At 39.3% G+C, this 21,266-nt stretch overlaps 1 protein-coding gene across 2 annotated transcripts in view; it reads left to right on the forward strand.

Moving 5' to 3' along the window:
• Positions 1 to 21,266, forward strand: part of LOC123960067 (PDZ and LIM domain protein 5-like) — a 139,406-nt gene that overhangs the window by 36,851 nt on the left and 81,289 nt on the right. For both annotated transcript variants that reach the window (XM_046034571.1, XM_046034572.1), the window contains one exon: positions 6,480 to 6,631. In XM_046034571.1, coding sequence (XP_045890527.1) covers positions 6,480 to 6,631 — 152 coding nt within the window. The remainder of the gene's footprint in view (positions 1 to 6,479; positions 6,632 to 21,266) is intronic.

The raw sequence follows: 21,266 nt of genomic DNA on the forward strand, positions 1-21,266 counted from the left end.
CAGTTTGCTTTTACAACTCAAAAAAATCTCATGTGAATTTGTTGATGTTGGTATTTCTGTGTGTGTGTTATGTTTGTTTTGTTAAAACATTGCCCTCTGTGATGTCAATAACCCACCAGTTCCTTTCCATGTAAATGCCCCTGTAAAGGAAAAACCCACCCGAGATTGTTAGCCACTAAACAGGGGTGTCAACAATGCAGCTTTCAAATAAAAAAAATCAGCTCTGCTTGAGCTCATGTACAAAGTGTTTTTGTGGGTTTGGCAGTTGTAGCCGCAGTGAGAGATCTATGGGAACTCAATCCGATATAGACATTTTTTATTAGCGTCTCTTGCATTAACATACAAATCAGGCGGTGAATATTATTAATATATGACCGGTGCACACACAGCTTTAGAGGAACAAACAATTATTTTTAGATGCTTTTATTAGATTGAAAGTATGTGTGTGTGTTAGTGTGTCAGCATAGGGGTGTGTATGCATGGGTATTCATGCACATGCGCAAACACACGCTATGCCTATACTGTTACATAGTTGTTTCTGTGTTCAATCATTTTGGTTAGACTACTGAACAGATGCCCATTAAAAACTTGATAACAAAACATTATGTTGATTCTATGTCCCAGTTAGAGCGCTGTCTTTTCTATAAAGAATGATCCCATAGTCTCTATATTCTCCATTGTCAATGTACAATATGGCATACTTATACTGTAAATCCATTGTCAGGTTTTTGATGACTGGCCTGCAGTAAGGTGGACTGTACATTTCCGTAGTGATGCAATGGTCTTTAGATTCTTTCAGCTGGTCATCATTGTCAGGAATAGACTTTTAACCCCCAAGCACTCAAGAAGGTATTTCTGTTTCTGTTTCAACTATTTCCATGATGGTGCTGACCTAACTGCATGATTTATCTCATTCAGTAGCATAAATTGTAAATGAAACATTGCCTAACAACGTTACTATGTGTTACTGATGGATAATACAACTAGGTTGAGGTGATGTCTGCCCCTGCTTATGTCTCTGGCACGTTCTTAATATTGCTCTTTCTCTCTGCTAACTTTTTCCATCTCTGTCTCTGTACCTCCGTCTTAAATCTCACTCACCCATGTGTTTCTTCCCCTCTGTCTGAAACCCTTCAAACTCTGTCCGTGCTTCTTCCTCTAACTTTTTCGTTGTTATTTTGCTGTTTACTTGTTGCTAAGAGAGTCAGAGCACCGTTGCTGTCATGCTGTTTTCCTGCACACGTTTCATTTTAATATCCATACTTTGGTTATAAATGAGGAGCTAATGTTGTGTTTTTTGACTATTTTTCCTAATTGCGATTTTCTGTTCCCACATGGGATTCAAAGATACAATACAGGGACATTTGTTGTCATGTAGAATCATACCATAAGATAGCCTACTGGAAGGCTGCTCATTTATTTATTTGTCATTTATTTGTTATATTAAAATATTTCTGAAGGCTCGCATATGGAAGCAGCTTTTGTGGGTGTTTAAGTTAAAAGGAACAATCTAGGAATATGTGTCTCCTGCTCTCAGCTTTTCAGTCATAGCGTGATGTGAACCATCTGCCTGTCATCTCTGTCACTCCTTGTGCTGAAAGCGGGCATTGTTCAAAGCACTCAAACTGGTCAGTGTATTTTCAAACCAGACAGTGTTTCAGCACTCCAGCAAGGCTTTATTGCTATGTGTTGGAACCCGTTTTTGTCAAAGCACTTAAATCAGACAGCATATGTGTTGAAAACTTACCTTGCTGGAAGCATAATGAGAAGTTCATCTGTGGTGGGTTTAACACACTGTATTGTTTTTTTCTCATTCTTTTGAATAAATGTTGACACGAAGATTGATCATGTATTCACCATGAATATATGATAAGGCAGGGGGATGTTTGCAAAGGTAGTGTATGTTGCAGAATGTCGGGGTGGTCGTAAAAAAGCATGTAAATTGTGACTTCAAGTTAAAGCAGCATAAAGCAAGCATTTTTTTTGGCCTACTAAGCATGGAAGAATTGATGGAAGAAACAACCTGAAAAACACAAACTTTAACATTTTATACTTAAAGTTGCCATGGTTAACTCGTTTTTAAAAAATATTGTCATTTACATGTTTAATAGACACATAGGAACATTAGCATTCATTTGGAGTTGTGTTTCTGAAAGACTGTCCTCCCAAGAAGAACGACAGCATCAGTCTTTTCAGTAAGCTAGTGCCCAAAAACAAGCTTTGTTTACAGTGAAGGGACAAAGCCCTCAAGCAGCCGTAGGAATTGTGAGTCCCGTTCGTTAGGAGCAAAGGAGTAAGTGTGACCCTGCCCTAGAGACCCCTAAGGTCCACAGATGGAGAAGGCTAGGGTGGATGGAGGATCAACAAAGCGTCAGACTTTGTCATGGGGAAACCCCTGTTTATTTCCCATTTCTGACTAATAGTCAATGTTGTTTTCTTTTAACCCTGAACTTGCACTTTGTCTGACCTTAAGCATGTGGCTATTATTGTAATTATGATGATAAATGTCCCCTTATCTTAACAAACTATTCATTTTATCCCAAACTGATCTTTCCCTATAGTCAAATCATAAAACAGATTTATTTTTCAGCAGTGATTTGTAACAGTTCTGGAAGGCACAGACAAATTACGTGACGCTTCTATGTATCGTTCTTAAGGACAAACTACATATTTTGTCATTTAATTTAGAGGACTCGTTGGCTTCTGGCCACCTGCAATGTTCACTTTCCTTTCTAGTTCTGTTTTGGTCTGTACTAACTTCAAAGAAAAATCTATGATTAACTTGTCTGTCTACTACCACTCCTACCATGAAGGGATTTCATCAATTGTTGATGTAGAAAATCTTTATTAGAGCTTAAAAGCAGGCTTTTTGTGTCCACGCTATGATGAGGATTTCAGTTCAAGCTTCTATAGGCACTTTAGCCACTGATCTCATTGGTGTAAATTCAGATTGTGCGATCATCAAGTCCCAGTCTGACAAGACAGATGTGAATGGAAGTTTCTGTTTTTTTGTACAATCAAAAACTCCCAAGTTGTCTTTTTGCTTTTCTCATCTGTTTAAGTTGTCTCACTGTTGTGATGTTTATATTGGTGGTTCATCAAAGGGCAGATTCCTGGAGGGTTATTAATATAAGTCGTGGTCAACTGTTAACGGATGTCTCTGCACATTTGGAGTTGAGCTCCGCTGCTGTCAGAGAGTGTGCTTGATAGAACGGCATGAACGTACATACACGTACTGTAAGTGTGTGTGTGTCTCCAGTGGATATGTGCGTAGTGTTAAAGCTGCTGTTTTCTGTCTTGGCCAAAGCAACTGAGCCATAAATCAAATACCCTGGGAAACTTGAAGACTTTGGCTTGTTGCGTAGACAGATTATTTAGTTTTCTGTTTTTGATTTTCTCAATTATTTTTTGCACTCTCTTTGATATGAAAAGTGAAACTACTTTCAGCTCTGAAATCCTTATAATCATAGTGATTGAAAACAAATGTTTGCTTTTGGTATACTGATTTCCTACCAGCACAACCTATATACGGAATTCAGGCATTAAGGTTAAATTCTCTGTTGTATGGCCTCTTGTTCTCCTTGTTACTTTGATACAGAGGGAAGCAGAGCAGTGTTTTGTGAGTGTGGCTGTATTTATGTTGCGTGTGTGTGTGTGTGTGTGTGTGTGTGTGTGTGTGTGTGTGTGTGTGTGTGTGTATGTGCGTGTGTGGAAGGGGTGGGGGCATATAATTGAACATTTTGTGGTGAGGTCCATAACGATGCCAGAGTGGTTAGCAAGAACACACCCCTTCAAATGGGTTAAAAATGTACACAGAATATAAAACAGACATTCAGTACCAAGTGTACCAAGTGTTAGTTTTTTCTCCTTTCCTTCTGTTTCTCCCTTACTTCCCATCCATGCAATTTTAATCACTGTCGAGTCGATCGCTCATTACTTTCTTCTTCCTGCCCTCTGTGGTTGTGAGTGGTGGTGAGTGATGTTGCGTGTGTTGGGCTAATATGACTATAAAAGGTTGGGGCTGCAGAGCCTTAACACTAATCCGGGTGCAGAGCCTCTTTTATTAGCCCTGCTTGTGTCTGTCTGTCTTTGTGTGTGTGAGAGAGACAAAGATAGAGGCAAAGGAGACAGACACAGAGGGGGGATGCAACTCACCAAAGACGTCCAAACCCACATTACACTCTCTCATCCTTGTCTGTCTTTTCTCATTTTGCAGAAACACATTTTCTTGTAGAAGCACCAAATTGAAGTGAAGTGATAGCTGATGGGTAAGAGTAAGAGCCACTTCATAACTAGAACAGCCACAAAAGTGGTCTGTGTACATGTTCAGTGAAGTGGTCTGTGTGGTCCTTTTTCATGCTGTCAAAAGAAACAAATGACCTCACTCCCCTTTGTACACACTCAGACCTTCTGTGTGACCAAGAATGGTCAGAATCACAGCTGCAAGGTGTTTTTGTTCTTGAAGATACAATATATAACAAACGCACAAAACCAAATTGTTATTTGATTGCGCACAGTTTGACATTGCATTTCAAAGACATAAGAAAAAATTGTTATGAAAGAAAATTGTTATGTTGAACCTCTTCACATTGGTCTTAGATACAGGGAAAAAGACAAGAGTGTGTGACATCCTACGCACATTTCCAAATTTGTGACTGTCCTCCCTCAGCCTATTGATAAGAATGGCTCTGGTTAATATGACACATATGCCTCACTGTATTGCCCTGTCTGTTGGTGACAGTGACTGTGAGTAAAGACAGTATTTCAGGTCAGAAGTTATAGTATCAAAAACAAAGAAAGTCTCCTTCCATGATATTTCCGCGTTAATTAAACAGAAATAAATTGTTTCTCATGTTTGTTTTTCTACGGATGAGAACATTATAATTTGCATCACCATTACTTAAAGCATTTTTAAAAATCTGCCTTGCCTATATAAAAGTATTTTGATAACTCATTTAACTTTACCAAGAAGGAAACGAGGCATAGCTTCAAAACAAAAAAATAGAACACATAATTACACATTTAATCTAATTAGACTTTATTTTGGTGTGTACCCAGGCCCACTTGTGTGCCTGTTAAGTGCTTAGTTGCCTCGCAACTGTTCACTTGTTGACAAAATATGTTTAATGTTTCTCACAACTAGATAGACAACACCACCAGTTATGAGTGTGGAAAATGTTACATTTGTTCCCCCAGCACAATTATAATGATGTATTTAACATTATTGTCAAAAATAGAATTGATACAGTTCATCATTTGTTCATGTTGAAGCCATGTTGAGCAGCAGGGTTGGTATTAAATGCCAGCCCTGCTGTTCAACATGAGTTCTTTTGTGGCTTGAATCTGTTTCAAATTAACCAGCTTCCCCCCGAGTGGAAGCACAGTAATTAAACTTTGTTTGGATGCAGATATTTAAAGCATACCTGAAAAATCATGGAAGACACTGAAAACCAGAGACAAGAGAAATTGTGTGTGCATAGTGTGTGCATATTTTATGATGTGTCTAATCTAAGAGATGTCTGGCTTGTAATTGCTGTTTCCTCAAAGCCAATAAAAGTGGAATGTGTCTACACCATGTAGTGTCCATTAGCTATTTGTCACCTTTTTAACTGCATTTTGTACGGAATATAACGGCATAATTGCTTTTTATTAGGACTAGATTCACTTTATTTAATCTTTATTGTAATAGTAAATTGTGTGTCAAGATAAGCTTCATTTATTTGTTTACTAAGTCAGTCCTTATAAAACACCGGCGTTTTAGTTACACTGTTGTGCTGCTGTTGAAATGTGGCTCAAGAGTTGACATAGGTGCCCCATTATCAGATTGCTACATGTCAGCTTCCATATACTGCGGTCCTATCATACAGCCGACACAATTTTGTTCTTTGTGATCTAATTTTAATTTTTTGTGTTTACTCAACCAAACATGCATTCAAAATGTGGCCATTTAGCTTTCTGCTAGCTTTTCAATGCATGTACAGTAGGTTGATAAAAGACAACTCTTTTTCTTTGTCTTAATTTTCATCATACATCCTGCCAATAAGAAATGGATACATGCAGTAGTGGAGAATTTGGACACAAGGGTTGCATTATGGCTGTGCTCTATTTTTTTCACACATGCTGTGGTTAAGAGACCTTTTGAACCTTTCTCTTTTCTCTAACAAGCTGTAAGCCCAGTATGACAGCAGGCCATAAAGAAGAAACACAGGTAACTCAAAGATGAAGGCTCCTGCTATTAGACACGCATCAGTGAACGTACAGTAGTAGACCCTCCATCATGTGGTAGAGTACCAGGTCTTTCATTAGCTTTGCCGAAATGCTTCTGTAAAGGGGTCTGAATACTTTCCGTACCCACTGTAAATCCTGTGATAAATACAGAGTGAATGTGTACTCCCCACCCACCTGCTTAATAATCCTGACTGTGATGTTGCTGGTTATGTAGATAATTGAAGCTGTTTGTGGTTTTTGTGTTTCTGCAGCTGACAGATGGTGGGAAGGCCGCTAAAGGTGGGATTTCAGTTGGAGACATGGTTCTATCTATTGACGGCATCGCCACGGAGGGCATGAACCACCTGGAGGCCCAGAACAAGATCAAGAGCTGCACTGGTAACCTCACCCTCAACCTGCAGAAGTAAGCCGTGAGCTCACACTCAGTGGGTGTGTGTGTTTTTGTTTTACTAAGTTCATGGGGTCCAAAAACCAGGATTCCACTATGCTTGTGGGGACCGACTAGCTTTGTGGGAACCAAAAGGCTGGACCCCACAAGTGGGCTGTTTGAGGGTTGACACTCGGTTTTAGGATTCAGGTTAGAATTAGTTTATGGTTAAGGTTAGGGTTAAGGGATATGAGATATCCCCATGAAGATAATAAAACAATCGTGTGTGTGTGTGTGTGTGTGTGTGTGTGTGTAACGAAAACCAAGCTATCCACTTTATGATGATTTAACGTGTGAACGTGAGTGGGAAGCCATTTATCTCCACGATGACACCAGATCCATACACTACCCTTCAAACACTCCCAAACAACCCATCTCTGCATCATATTTGAAGTCCACGGTTCCCCTTTCAACCCCAGACGCCCCACATACAGGCAGATGTTCACTGTTGTTGTAGGAGTTAATCTTAGCTCTAACACACAGCAACAGCATTAGTTCTGCCTGGGCTCCCATTCCCTGAAGAAATGAGGAATAACCGAGCATCACACATGTGGACCACCCCCTCTTCCCCAAGGCCTACTCTGCACTATTTGGTGGAATCCTGTACAATGGAGCTGATTTATCACAAGCAGTTGTGTTACTCTTTGTGTGTGTGTGTGTGTGTGTGTGTGTGTGTGTGTGTGCGTGTGCCTAGCTTTGTATTGGTTCTCATGTGGTTTGAATTGTCTGGTCCTTTGGCAGCACTTGTAGGCATGCGTGTTTTTATTTAAACACTGTGAGATGTTCAGGGCTCCTACACTTGTGCTTTTGGATTAAAGATTACAAAAGGAGCAGATTTATAGCATACAAGGAGAGGTAAAATGAATTGATTTTGCTATACGTTAATTCAGAATTGACTGAAGCAATAAAAGTGCTCAGTTTCCATTTCTTTCTGTGTGTTTTGTTGTGTTCCTTTATCTTTGTCTGCATGTCTGGATTTCACATTCTGTCGTCCCTCGATGGCTTTTCATCTTTCGTTCAGCTCATTTGAGGCTAACTGAGCATGTCCTCTAGTTTGTGTCCAAATGATGACAGACTGAAAATGTTTGGTTTTGCTCGAGTAGCAGAGAACACCATCTGTAATACCACATTGTAACTCAAGGGTCAGTGTGCTGGCTCCTGTGAAAGAGAGGCCCATGATCAAACGTTATGATGAGTGAAGCAGGGCTTAGCATAACACTTGGCTATGGGTTATCAATGGATGATTTACCAGTCCAAGAAGGAGTTCATATTCTGATGGATGGCCAAGGTTTTTACACTAAAGAAGGTCAACAAGTTTTTCTGACAACAATGTGGATGATATGCAACCAATTGGTCCAGCAGTGAATCTGAAATTGTTTTTGCAGGCAACAGTAGCACTCATTTGATTTATACCTTTAAGGTATTTCAATTACACAGTACAGCCGGTCTAAGCATATTCATAAAACATCACAAAAAGGATTCTTATTGATGGATTTTTACAATCATTTGTTTTAATCAGATTAGTTAGCATGTGTAGATTTTATTGAGAAGGGATCCAAGCACTGGTTCATGGTTTATATAGTGGAACAATACTACCACACTTGGCTTCTGCTTATATAGTTTCTCTCCCTAAAGCTGCATTAAAACATGTGGATTAGACAACTAATAGTTCCAACATTTCTGTACTTCATCTAAGGTTTGGCATGGTGTGAAAGAGGTTGTTTTGAACATTGCGCTTTGCGTGACTCCTCACATAACTGAAACCTGCCCAACACATTATTCATGATTGTGACTGTCACACCATATATCTTCTCTTAAAGGAAACGTTTGACTGTTTGGGAAATATGCTTATTTGCTTTCTTGGCAAGAGTTAGATGACAGGATCAATACCACTCTTGTCTGTTAAATATGCTACAGCCAGGACATGGTTTGCTTAGCTTAGCATAAAGACAGGATACAGGGGGAATCAGTTAGCCTGTGCATGTCCAAAGGTCTGCAGCTAATCTCGCATACTACTGGACCCTTCAGCCCAATATTTTGGTGTACATTTATGACTGTATGCTCAAGGACCACTCTTGATTACGGTGGTTCACAGTTTTGGAAAAAAATATTTTACTGATTTTGTGATCTTTGCCACCATCTTGACTGTTGCTGGGAGGGACAACTGAGTAATTAAACTCTTCTTTGTTTTGGATGGGGTTTTATGTTTTGTGGTGTGTTACAACAAAATGTTCTAAATAAATAACAAAATGTTCTGACTATATATGGATGTTTAATTTCAGAAATTTACTTACCCTCCCATTTATTGTTTCCTCATTAAGTTTATTCAGTTAGGCAAACCCAGGATGCGCGATTACAAATCATTACAATATTCTATGCATCTTAAAGAAGATGAAGACTATACTATGCATACAATATAAAAAAAACACTTTCACCCTTTCATTCCACTACTCTCATGCAAATATGCTGGACACTGCGCTCCCTGTTCCTGACCCACATGCTCCCAGACACAACTGAACTGCAGCGATGACCAGAGCAAGATTTGCAATATCTCATAAACTACAGATGAAACGCTATGAAAATTTCAAATCACAATTATAGTGACCACAAGAGTTAACTTACCTTGCATTAGCTATAAAGTAGTGGGTGGGGGTCACTGAGATGACTCATAAGATTCACAGTGTTGTCCACTTTCACAGCAATTTTCTTTGATCAAGTTTACCTCAGCACTCTTTTAAAAAAAACTTTATGACTTCAGGGGCCATACACTATACTTCATAACTTTAAAACATCTTTAAAGGGGCCTTCAGTAGTTTTCAGTGGCCTCTAGCAGTGAGGTTTCAGATTGCAACCATTAAGTTTCTAAGCACATGCTCCTACGTGTGCTCGAACTAATGAACGAGCACTTGGGATCTGCCAAAACGGGAGACGGCATCACACATAATGCTAGAAACTCAGGTAAACTCCCACTGCAACATTACAGTAGTAATATTTATCAGCTTGACGTTAAACCATGCTTGTTATATTATGCGTATTGAATGTTTTTTGCCGACATGATACGCCAGCGATGTGTGTCTTTGACCAGAGAGGCTCAGCAATAGATAATGAAAACGGTTAGTGAACTGGACTGAATATCATTAATGGGATTGTATCACTCTTTAGTATAACAGTTAGATGGTAGTAAGTGACGTTACTGTAACTTACTGGATGTGGCTTATACTGTGGTGTTGTCCTGCACCGCTGTGTTGCATTACTGCACATTATGTGAGATTATAACCTGTCCATAAAGTGATTCATTTCATTAAATAACTACATACTGTACAGCCCCTTTAATATTAATGCAAATTTGAGATGGTTTTCATCTGGGAGACTGTTACTAACTTTGGTTAATGCTGGACAGCATTTAATATGATTTTTTTTTTCATGGTTTCAATGATAATTGGAAACACGTGAAACAGCTTGTTTCATTAAGTGGCAGTATTATATTATTAAGGCTGTGTGACCAGGCAAGCCACTTCGGGGACAGCTGGCTCCAGCTTCTACTTTATGGGATATTTTAGGGTCTAAAAGATTGACAGTAATCCCTGTGCCTTCTCCAGACTCAATTTACAAAAAGAAGTAAGTTTCAAGGTTTCTCTGTTTGTTGCTTGGCATTCATTGGCACTGTGAATTAGACATGCTGTATATTCAAGGAGTGTCATGCCTAGGTCAACATCTGGACTTTAATGGGTTTACATGCGTAATGGAAAGAACCAATCTGAAACGCTTGTTTCAGTTTTTATAGGCGTCACTCGCTTCTCTTTTCATTTTTCCATTCAGCCTGCATTTTTCAGTCGGGTTTGTCACTGGGTCGGATAGCAAAAGGAATGATAACAGTGGGAAGATACAGGAAAATGTTAACAATTCATGTGGCGTCTGTATGTGTGTATTTTAAGAGGAGACAGGTTGTTATTCCTTTTCCAAATAAAGGGGTGATGGGGAGAAGAGATGGGCAACAGATGGACAAGAGCAGGAAAAGCTGTAAAAAAGAAAAAAAGAAGTTGTTTCTACAAAAAGAATATAAACTGAAACTGAAGCTGAATTTGTCCGGGCTGCTATTAGTGTTAAGGATGACATGGCAAATGTAAGGCGGGCCAAATTATCCTGGCACTGATCCAACCTCTCCATCCAGTAAAAAAAAACTGGAACAGAATCAGTAGTTCATTACCTGAGAAGTAAAGCCAGATAAATACATGAATGCAAATACCATGGTTACCAGACTAATCATCACACACCAACATTCATTTAGCTCTCTGTAATACTTTCTTTATTCCTACAGCAGAAAACATATTACAGGAAAGCAAGCAGCACTGAGGTAACAGGTGCCAAAACAACATTGGTGTAAGTTTGTTGTTGTTCTTCCATTCATTTCTGTTTAGATCAGCTTGTTCAAACTGAATGAAGCAGTGTAAAGACAGGTATCAAAGTTCAAATGAGCAACCAAAGATCTGTGCATAAATTAATTTGATGACCTGCAGATTGAAGATGTCTTTTTTGTGTTTTTCTGTGACTCATTTTACAAACTCTCTTTTTGATATAGGCTCTGGCAGTCACCCTATCAGCTGGCTCCACTGTTAAACAGCAGGTTCTTCCTTGAAAATGTTTTACATCACACAGGTTTTGTACTCAAAAAGCAGATCTCAAATACATCAAAGGCTGTTTTTATCAGCTTCTTTCATCCAGGAATGATCCCTATTTTATTATTTTATTAAATCTTTCTAACCTACAGAGATTACAAAACTACTTCACAGTTTTAATAGTTTCCATCTCCCTTGCTTCAGTTTCAGGATGACATGCAGAGCATAGTGCACCCACAAATTGTTTGTGATTCGTGTTTCTCTCTATCTCACCATAGCTATAGCAGTGAACCATATTTGGCTGCAGCAGCAAGCCACTGGCAGTGTAGTTTGCAAATTAAATTACGTGGCTGTAAGTCTGTCACTTTATTACAGTGTGACTGAGTGAGAGATTCTGTAGGCTTCAGTACAGTTAGTACGCATACAGTGTTTAAGTGTTTAATACTGCCTGTCAGCTTCTTTTTGTTTACAGTATTTGTTCCATTTATCAAAGTAATAATTCCACAAATTGTGATGCAGAGTTGCAGTGAAAAGATACCAGACTTATGTGTGCTGTGTTTTCCTCTGCAGCAATAAAGATTTATATGATTATTTCAAAAAGCAGTTGTGTATTCACATGAACGGGACAGTTTGAATCCTAACGAATCAATCTGCATCAATCAGTGAGACACGTTGCGAAAAGCAAAGAAGAAAAAAGCACAGACAGTCATGATTAGGAGCGGAAGAACTGGAATAGTTTCCCACATCATTTAAGTCGCATGTATGGGAGCATTTTTATTTAAGACCACGATTTCAGATATTTAGTTTAGTTCAAAGCAAAGTTATAATTGTCTCCCTTTTTTGATCCAAAAAAGTATCCATCTGTAACTCAAAACCATGAAATGATCCGAACCGTGAGTTTTGTGATCCGTTGCAACACTGGTGACATTACTGATCTCAAGTGTTTGTTGTTTTACTTAAGATTTCAATCTTCGCCTGAGTTTTTCTTCTGTCTAGGAATGCACTCTGTATTGTTATGTTGATAATAGCTCTCAAAACACAAACCTTTGGTCAGTGACCTTTTGTGCCTTCACTGCTTTCTGTCAAACAGTGTCATTGTGTGTGTGTGTGTGTGTGTGTGTGTGTGTGCAGCTTTCCTGCTATGTAAGTGAGGTTTAAATACAGAAAGAAGCAGGAACAGGACAGAAGGAAGGATTAAGAAAGCTCAAAGAAGTCAAGGGAGGCAAATGGAAGTAACAGCATGCCAAAAAGATGAAAGAATGACCCAAACAATGATGGAGATGGATTCTCCAAGGTTGATCAACTTGGCTGATGTCTGAGGTTTCTGCAAACCGTAAAATCACCCTGCTTGATGGCACCAGGCGAGAATGTTAAAACATCACTGCTCCATGTTTAGATTCTTATATATCCATAAAGTTTTACTGTAATTACTGACACACAGCTGTGGAAAAATGCAGTCGAGTTTCTGGGAATTTTCTTTATTCAATGAAAGATTTTCCCGTTTTTATCGTCATTGTCAAACTTAATTCCATTTGATGGGACCTACAAAAACTAATATCTTGTTAGCTAGATAGACTGTTTCACTATGAGAGAGATATCAGACACATGTGGAGCACATGTGTTCACAGCATACACAAATAGACTGCCAAAAGCATGGTTGGTAAGGTTTTAGTACATTCCACTGAACCTCTTCAGTCTTTCTAGCAGGCAAGAACAAATGAATGACAATGGACAACACTGTCTCCTTGAAATTATGTTTATATGATGCTGATTTGCAACAGCAAATAAGTTTTTAAGGCACATAATGCCACTTGCATTAAGAAAGAAACATTATTAATTCACTTATCTGCAAACAGTCAGATTTTCTGCTCAGAGCGAGACATGATTAATTTATTTATGGTTGCGTTTAGGCACTCACTTTATTAACACCATCTTCATCTTAAAATCAAAGTGCTTTTGATGCACAAACCTCACGCAGGAGTCAGGATCAAAAAACCCCTGTCAACTCCCACTGACTCACACAGTATTGCGGTTTTACTTTCCACAAAAACAGAACATTTTAGTAATTACATCTCCTATTTAGACATAATTGGAAAATAAATTAGTAGTATATTAATGAGGTCATATTATGCTTTTTGCCTTTTCCCTTTCTTCTATTGTGTTATATATATTTTTTTGTGCATGTAATAGGTTTGCAAAGTGAAAAAGCCCACATTACTATCTCCCACAGAAAACATTGCTCCTGAACTGCCTAAAAACAGCTTGTTTGTAGTCCAGCATTTATTTCCGTAAACTATCTGCGTCACTATATAACAAGCATCATAATGCTAGCCTAGTGGCTAAAAATCATTGGTGGAGAAACACACTGAGCTGCAGCACACACAGTGACAAGACGTCAGGTACATTTTGTAAAAGTGGGGATTACACATAGGGATTACTTTAAACACAAAGTTAAACGGAAAGCGGATTCCTATTCTATTTGCTGTTTACGTGTTTCCTGTAAAAACACACGGCTAGTGAGGGATTTGTCGCAGATATTGATTGCCAGTATAGCCAGTGGTTGAATGTGGTTACGCCCCCTCCCATTCATGCAGTATCTGTGTGGACCGTGCGGACTGATTCCAGCCCCCAGTGAATGAGCACAGCAGCCGGACCCGAGAACGGACCCGAGAACGGACCCGAGAACAGACTCTGAGACCGACGGAGGCCAGTTTGACCACTGAGAATACTGTACAAAGGTGGTTTTCTTGCCGGTTTGGCTTGTGTCACCCCGGGGCTGAGTCAGCTAATGAGGCTGTGTTCGGACCTGTTCAATTCGTGTTCACTTGGAGGCTGCTGAGCGCAGTTTCGTTGCCTGCTCGCCCGGCGCGGCTCCCCGCCATCATTCCCCGCTGGTTCCTCCGCCACTGGCCTGAAAACCTCCAGTGCTTGAATAAAGGCTGCTTTTGTACCGTAATCAGTGGGGCCCGGTCCCAGAAACACTATTTTTCAGCAGTCTTAAAAATTAAAAAGGCTTTCATTGGACACTAAATGAATGCAGGCCTCCCAGTGCAGGATGATTCATCAACGTTTTAAAATTGTTTTCCAGGAAATGACACACTATAAAATGAATTCAATAATACATACAAAACAACATTTTTTGTCACTGATGGGCCAGATCCTGCCATATGACGTATAGGCCCAATGCAAAGCATATCATATAAAAACATTTAAACATAGATTTCATGGGAATGGGATATTTTATAATTGTATGTTTCTCTAACAATGCATCTTGTCTTTATTTGCGTATTTGGTATTGAAGTAATTCAAAAATAACTAAAAGTAATCAGGTTACATTACTTTTATTTTCTGGTACATGGATTACATTACTGATTGCATTTTTTAACAAGTAATTAGTAATTGTACCGGATTACATTTTGAAAGTAACCCTCCCAACCCTGCCGGCTGAAGCGGCTTTGTTTTGAATTTAAAACAACTATTTGGCGATCAGTGACGCTACGTTGGTGTTTGGCAATTGAGCCTTATAGGTGGGCAGATTAAACAGTGACAGTCCGAGTCAGTCAAACACACTGAGCGATGAAACTTTTTGTTGGTGCAGCTATGCAGCTACCAGAATTAATGTATTTCTGCCGCTACTTTATGTCATTAAACCGCAGTTATGCTGTGCGATCATGCGCAGTAGACACTGGCGCCAACAGGAAGTAACCCTGTAGTAGTATTTTATTGGTCCAAAACTGGATTCACTGCACTGCTCTCCATTCAATTTAGCGGGGTGGCTTCGTCCAGCAATATACTGTCTATGGGTACTGCGCATGTGCAACTCCCAACAAAGGTCAAATAGAATCCCTAAATAAAATTATGAACATAAAAATTAGCATAATATGACCACTTTAATATAACTAAACATAGACTGAATTGCAATAGAAGAGTTTGTCAGGAAGGGGTCAACAGAGCATGATCATGTTAGAGGAATTAGAGAGAGAAACTGATAATGTAGAGCAGAGGTGTGTTTTTTGGGTAGACTTAAGGGGGTGTAGTTGAAAAATTTACAAAATATTTGTAAAGAGAAGGAAGAAGGTAGGAAAATTGGAAAGGAAAAAAGATGGGAGACTGAGAAACTGACATTGGAGATGAAATGAAGGAATAGGATTAGAACTGAAGTTAAAGGTTTCAAAGCGAAAGCTAAGAGAGCGGAGCAGGGCTTAACATTTAGACTTTTCTAAGGAAAAACTAACACAGAAGGACGTTTCCACCACGCTGATGGCTTTGTCCTGAAGCAGTCCCAACAGTATAGTGAAATCACAAAGTTTTAACACTTAATTAGCCTCTTGAGTGAAGTAATTGTTCTCTTTAGAGGTACACCAAAGTATTAAACTGATCATTTCAACCAATCATCCTGTGCCTCAACAAAACCACCTTTGTATTTCACTGTTTTGCGCTTCAACTGCCAGTGTCTGGCTAAATGCTTTATTCCCCACAGTAAAGTCTTTTCAAAGTCCATTTGACTATTTAATGGGCCTGTGTGCATGTGCTGGTTTGACTGTTTTGCACTAGTGATGGCACAATCTCAAGGTCTTGACGTGCTTGAAGGAGTTACAAGGTACAAACTGACCAGATGCACTCACCCGCATATACGTGGGCACATCACAGTACGCTGCAAATGAATGCACAATATGAATAAACAGGCTATCATGCGAAGAAGAAAAGGCTTTGAAGCAGCTTTTGTGTTGTGTTGACTTAATTGGTTCCAATTCTCCTTTTATCAGCGGAGATGTCACCCTGCTGAATGGACCTCAAATGGGATAATTACAGTGTTTGACAAGCCTGTTCTTTGTGTCTCAATGGTCGAATCGTCACATTTATAATAGTGGAGTCTTATGTATTCATGTAGAAAGCCACAAAGACAGGCCATTATATGTCATGGACAAACACAGTCAGACTAGATCTCTAGTGCATGTGTGGTAATGCTTAATGCTGTGTTATTGTTGTTTTGCTGCGGTGCCATTGATTTACGGATGACCTCTTTTACATGCACAAACACACACCTCAGCCCTCTGTGTCTTGAACACACATTGATCTGTACTCCCCATTCACATGTCACATACGTGCAAAGTGAGACAGAGTACAATAGTGGAGAAACTTAATCTTTTTCACAAGAGGTATACCTTATTCCTAACGAAGACATGCACACAAACCCGCAGACACACACACACACACACACACACACACACACACACACACACACACACACACACACACACACACACACACACACAAGCAATCACACTGGCATAGATCTCACAGCATTTGCTTGAGTTATTTTGAGACTGGACGTTGGCTCTGGGTGCTCGGGTAAGGGGGTTGGGTGAGCGAAAGTTTATGTGGGGTTGTCTTTATTTATATGAAGGGAAACAAAATTAAGGTGACAGGTGACAATTCAAAATATAAAAATATAATGGAATATAATTCAGTAATCAGCTTTTGGACAATGCACATTTGTTTCTTCTATATTTCAGTTGCATGTTTTCCTATTGTGCATTGTTTCATTTGTTAATTAACATTTATTGTTGCTGCAACTACATTAGCATTTTGTTTCGCTTCATATAAATAAAGGGGGAGTGGATTACTGGCACCTATTTCTTTCCACTTCAAGCACTGTGGGCATCCTGCCGCAGTTAAGACTGAACCGTTGTTTTTCTTATTACAAGCCAGGTCTTCAGCAGTATCACCGGCACTGCGTCTCCCTCCATGTTGTTTGTGAGTTAGTGGAGCTACGCGCTGACGCTGAGGGAGTGGTGATGCTGCACGGTGAGCGAGAGAGAGGAACAAATGCTGGCAGGACTTTACGGAAACATATTAATTAACTCAACATCAAACTATATCAGTATAAACGGTATTGTTGTATTGATGGCAGTAAACTGGTACAGGCAGTCCAAGAGCTATAAAAGCACCTACCACATTTGAGTCAAATGGTAATGAAATCTCCTGTTATACATAACATTACTCCTGTGTTGTCATTTTTTAAAAACATTTCTATTGTTTTGTGCATTTACTTGTAAACCCTGTGCTTGATCGGGTGAATATAACTTGTTTGGTCTGAAGGCTGATGGACCACAATGGTCAACTCAAACTTTGGATCTCTAACTAATCACCTCAAATATATGTTCATGATATCAGAAACTTATATGGGTGACTTCCACCTTCTGATTTTATTGGCGCCAGCTTTACCGATACTACCATTCACACTGCAGATGATGGCTACTTTGTATGAAGAAAGCTTAATAAAACTAGTCTAAATGTGGTAAATATACTGGTATAAGAAGTATAGTATTGGCTTAAGTCAGAACTTGTGACATTTGTACTTGTATGCTGCAAAAATTCACAGCCCTTTGCAAATCCTCTGTACTCATAGACTCTCTCTGTGCAGCTGCCATTGCCACTCACTCAGCTCTGATATTTGCCAAAGATGTTCCAAAGCCACGAGTGCTAAACTGGGCTCACCTGTCTCTGTCTTTCACTGGTCTGTAGTATTTGCCAAAGATCATCTAAAATGACTGGCCATCATCTTTGGCTGGGCTTTTGGTACTGGCCAGTAATATCCTAATACCAAGAGAATGCAGCTACAGCTCAACCCACCTGTCTCTGCCTGTCGTATGCTAGTCTGTAGTTCTTGCCAAAGATAATACAAATCCCAAGAACATTAGGGGTCTGTGAAGTAGCCCACGGATATTCTGAGGCCAAGAACACTGTGTTAAGCTCATCTGTCTCTGTTTTTTTTAATTCTTCTCTGCTATTTGCCAAATATATCTTACTGTAAGCCAAGAGCACTCATCTTTAGGTCAGCCAGTGTTGTTGAATGAGCTGACTGGAAGAGACAAAAGAAGAAGCTATATTTTATAAGCGCTGAGTAATTACAATAAATGAGTTTCAGGGTGTGAGCCACAGTCAGGACATAAACTGTGCACTCAGCACTTTTATTCCAAGTAAAATAAACTTCTAATTATAGTAACAAATGACCCTATCAAAAATTGTAATCAACATGTTTTAAAACACAATACACTTATGTCTCAGACACAATTAGCTGTCTTCTCTTATAGTTCTTACATTAAGCTTTAACTCTACTGTGTTATCAGCTCAGATTGGCGGGATATATTTCAATTCAGCCAAATGACCCACTGTGTATTTATTTTCGCCATGATTTAATTATATAATCAGATTACACCATGTTCAACTCAGGCAGAGCTGTGTTACTTTTGATCTATTGTGTACCTCGTTGCACTCTCATCCTTCCCAGGTTTTTTTTTCCACCGTTATTCTCTTCAGCCTCATCTGTTGAAAATGCTATTTTATAGTAGGGGGAAAAAGACGCTGAAGGAAGCCAGGATCATTTTATGATTGCTGTAGTATCACTGTCGCCTAAGTTTATAAGATGTGTGACCCTCAGTTAAAAAGAAAGTTTTAAAAATATTAAGGAAAATACTAATAAGCCAGTAAATCTTGCATCCCTGTGAGTGAAACTGACGCACATTGATATCCATAACCCCCTTAACAGACCTAAGGCCAGATGTTATGAAAATGGAAAACACTTCCTGGTCCAGCTGTAGATCATTTTGATGGGCAGGCTGTCTCAGTGCTGCTGGAACCAGCTGGAGTGCTGTCTCTTCAGTCTATCTTTCTTTCTTTTCTTTTGATGTACTGTTTTGTTTCTGTTTTTGCTGCCTTAAAAAACGAAGCGGTGAGAGAGAGAGAGAGAAAAAAGAACATATAAAGTAGACAGCACTACAATTATAAAAGAAGAAAATTAAACTCACTCTTTATTTCTCTGACTTGCATTAAATATACATGTTAGGTAGTTTTGTATCTGTCATTAGTCCACTGTTAATTTTTCAGCTGAATACATGAAGTGTTGATGTTAGTACATAATTTGAGACCATAGTTCAGCGCAGGATAGATCTTTCAAAATGCAGCACTAAAGGCCCGTTATTATTGAATCTCCCATTTGGGCCCTAAAATGATGTGGATGTCCTCATCCAGTCCGTGTCCCCTTGTACTCTTGGTTTCCCTTGCGGAGCCCCATTATGTATTGAGTTTGCCTCCAAGGCTGAGATTCCTAAACCCACACTTGAAACAATCCAATCTTCAACTGAGTCTCATGAAATCACACCAGGGCTTTGCTTGGGTCTGGTTAAACCTGTGTTGTGTAATTTCAGTAACACAACTTAGGATGGACTTTAAATAAGTTTGACAGCACAGACATGACTTTGATAAACCCAGATTTGCCCTGGGGATCAGTCTGGTGTTTCTCTGCTCTTCAGTTTGTATGGTTCGAGTCAAGATTGTCATAGTGTATTTGTCAATGGGCTGTAGTGAAAAAGAAAGCTCAGTTTTGTGATTTCTAAATATGTGTGGTTGCAGTGTGGAAATGTCTAGTACATATTTCGCAAACAGGATGGATGCACACCAATTAATGTCTGTGGAGTCATTAGTTTATTCAATTACACTTTAAATCTTTTAAATGACAATGGCAACTTTTAGTGTGGAAGTTGCCATTAAGTGTTCACAGATATATGAGAGGGCATTTTTATGTCAAGAGTCATTAACAGTGAGTGAAAATGCTTTAAACTTGTCAGGTTGCACTGCAAGACAAGTATTATGGCGATGCATGGGTATTTGTGTTTTGCTATGTGTGTGTGACTGCATGCCAACGCATATTTTTCTGTGTCCTGTCCCTGTGCCCAATGTGTCTTTCTTAGTACCTCCATGTGGGCTCCTCTGTTTATATGTACAGTTTTCACTTCTAGGTCAGTCTTGCTGTGAAACAAAGCTGTAAAAGTTTAAATTAAATTTCAAAAGACAACACAGGACTCCAGTCCTCCCATCTACTGCCATGTGACTCCAGAGACGGTGCTGGTAGTCAGACTTTCTTACTCATATAGATGCTACAGTTAAACCAAGCAGTTGCATTATTGTTTCACATAAAAAGGAAATATTTGTCCTTTGCCTTTAAAATATATATATATTTGCATGCATGTGATAAAATTACTTTTTATGGTTTTTGGAAAACTATGACTATAATAAAATGATAATGTAAACTTGGAAATGAAAATGAAATTGCACAATAGCACTATCCTTTTTATGAAAAAGCAATAATCCCAATTGCATTTTCTATTCCACACACTCATATGGGAGTTATATCTTTTACTTACTGTTTAATGGACTTCATTTTCCATTTATAACCTTTATTTAGTCGAGACAAGTTGAGAGAGGGATAGCTTGTCCTTCCTCTTACTGTGGAGTGGTGAGTATGAATTATAGAAGTGCTACTGCTCCTGTGCTCTGTTGGAGTTTTGAAGCAGTACTGTTGACCTGCAGGCTGTTGGAGACATTGCCTCCTTTCTCATGCCCTGGTGGGGTTTAACTTGATGTGCCTGTTTCCTCTCATGGAGTGCTTTTACGACTCCTTAGGGTACCAGTCTACTGCTGCGGTGTTTTTGTTAGAAAGTGAGCTATAAAAAGTGCCTGCTTGTTGCCATGTTACCACAGGAAACATAGTGTATATACTAAAGTTAACTTCTTTTGTGGTAATACAACATCACTAGCCAATTCTCTGAAACACTCAAACTCAACCATTGTAGCAGTCCTACTACATCTTTTCCTCTGCCCTCCCAGGTCAGTGGTTGTTCACTCTCCTCGTTTACTCCTCTCACAGAGAGCGAAGTATCAGAACTCTTGACCCGTAGCCGTCCAACTACATGCCCACTGGACCCGATTCCTACGAATCTCCTCCAAGCCATATCTCCTACTGTGGTCCCGACAATCACTCATGTGATAAATACTTCTCTGGCTTCAGGAACCTTCCCGACCACTTTCAAAAGGGCTTGGGTTACACCCTTGCTCAAAAAGCCCTCACTTGACCCAACTCAAGTTGAGAACTATCGACCAGTGTCTCTTCTACCTTTTTTATCCAAAACTATTGAACGGGCAGTATTCAAACA

Source organism: Micropterus dolomieu, linkage group LG21 (genome assembly GCF_021292245.1).
Source record: "Micropterus dolomieu isolate WLL.071019.BEF.003 ecotype Adirondacks linkage group LG21, ASM2129224v1, whole genome shotgun sequence".
Classification (NCBI taxonomy): Eukaryota; Metazoa; Chordata; class Actinopteri; order Centrarchiformes; family Centrarchidae; genus Micropterus; species Micropterus dolomieu.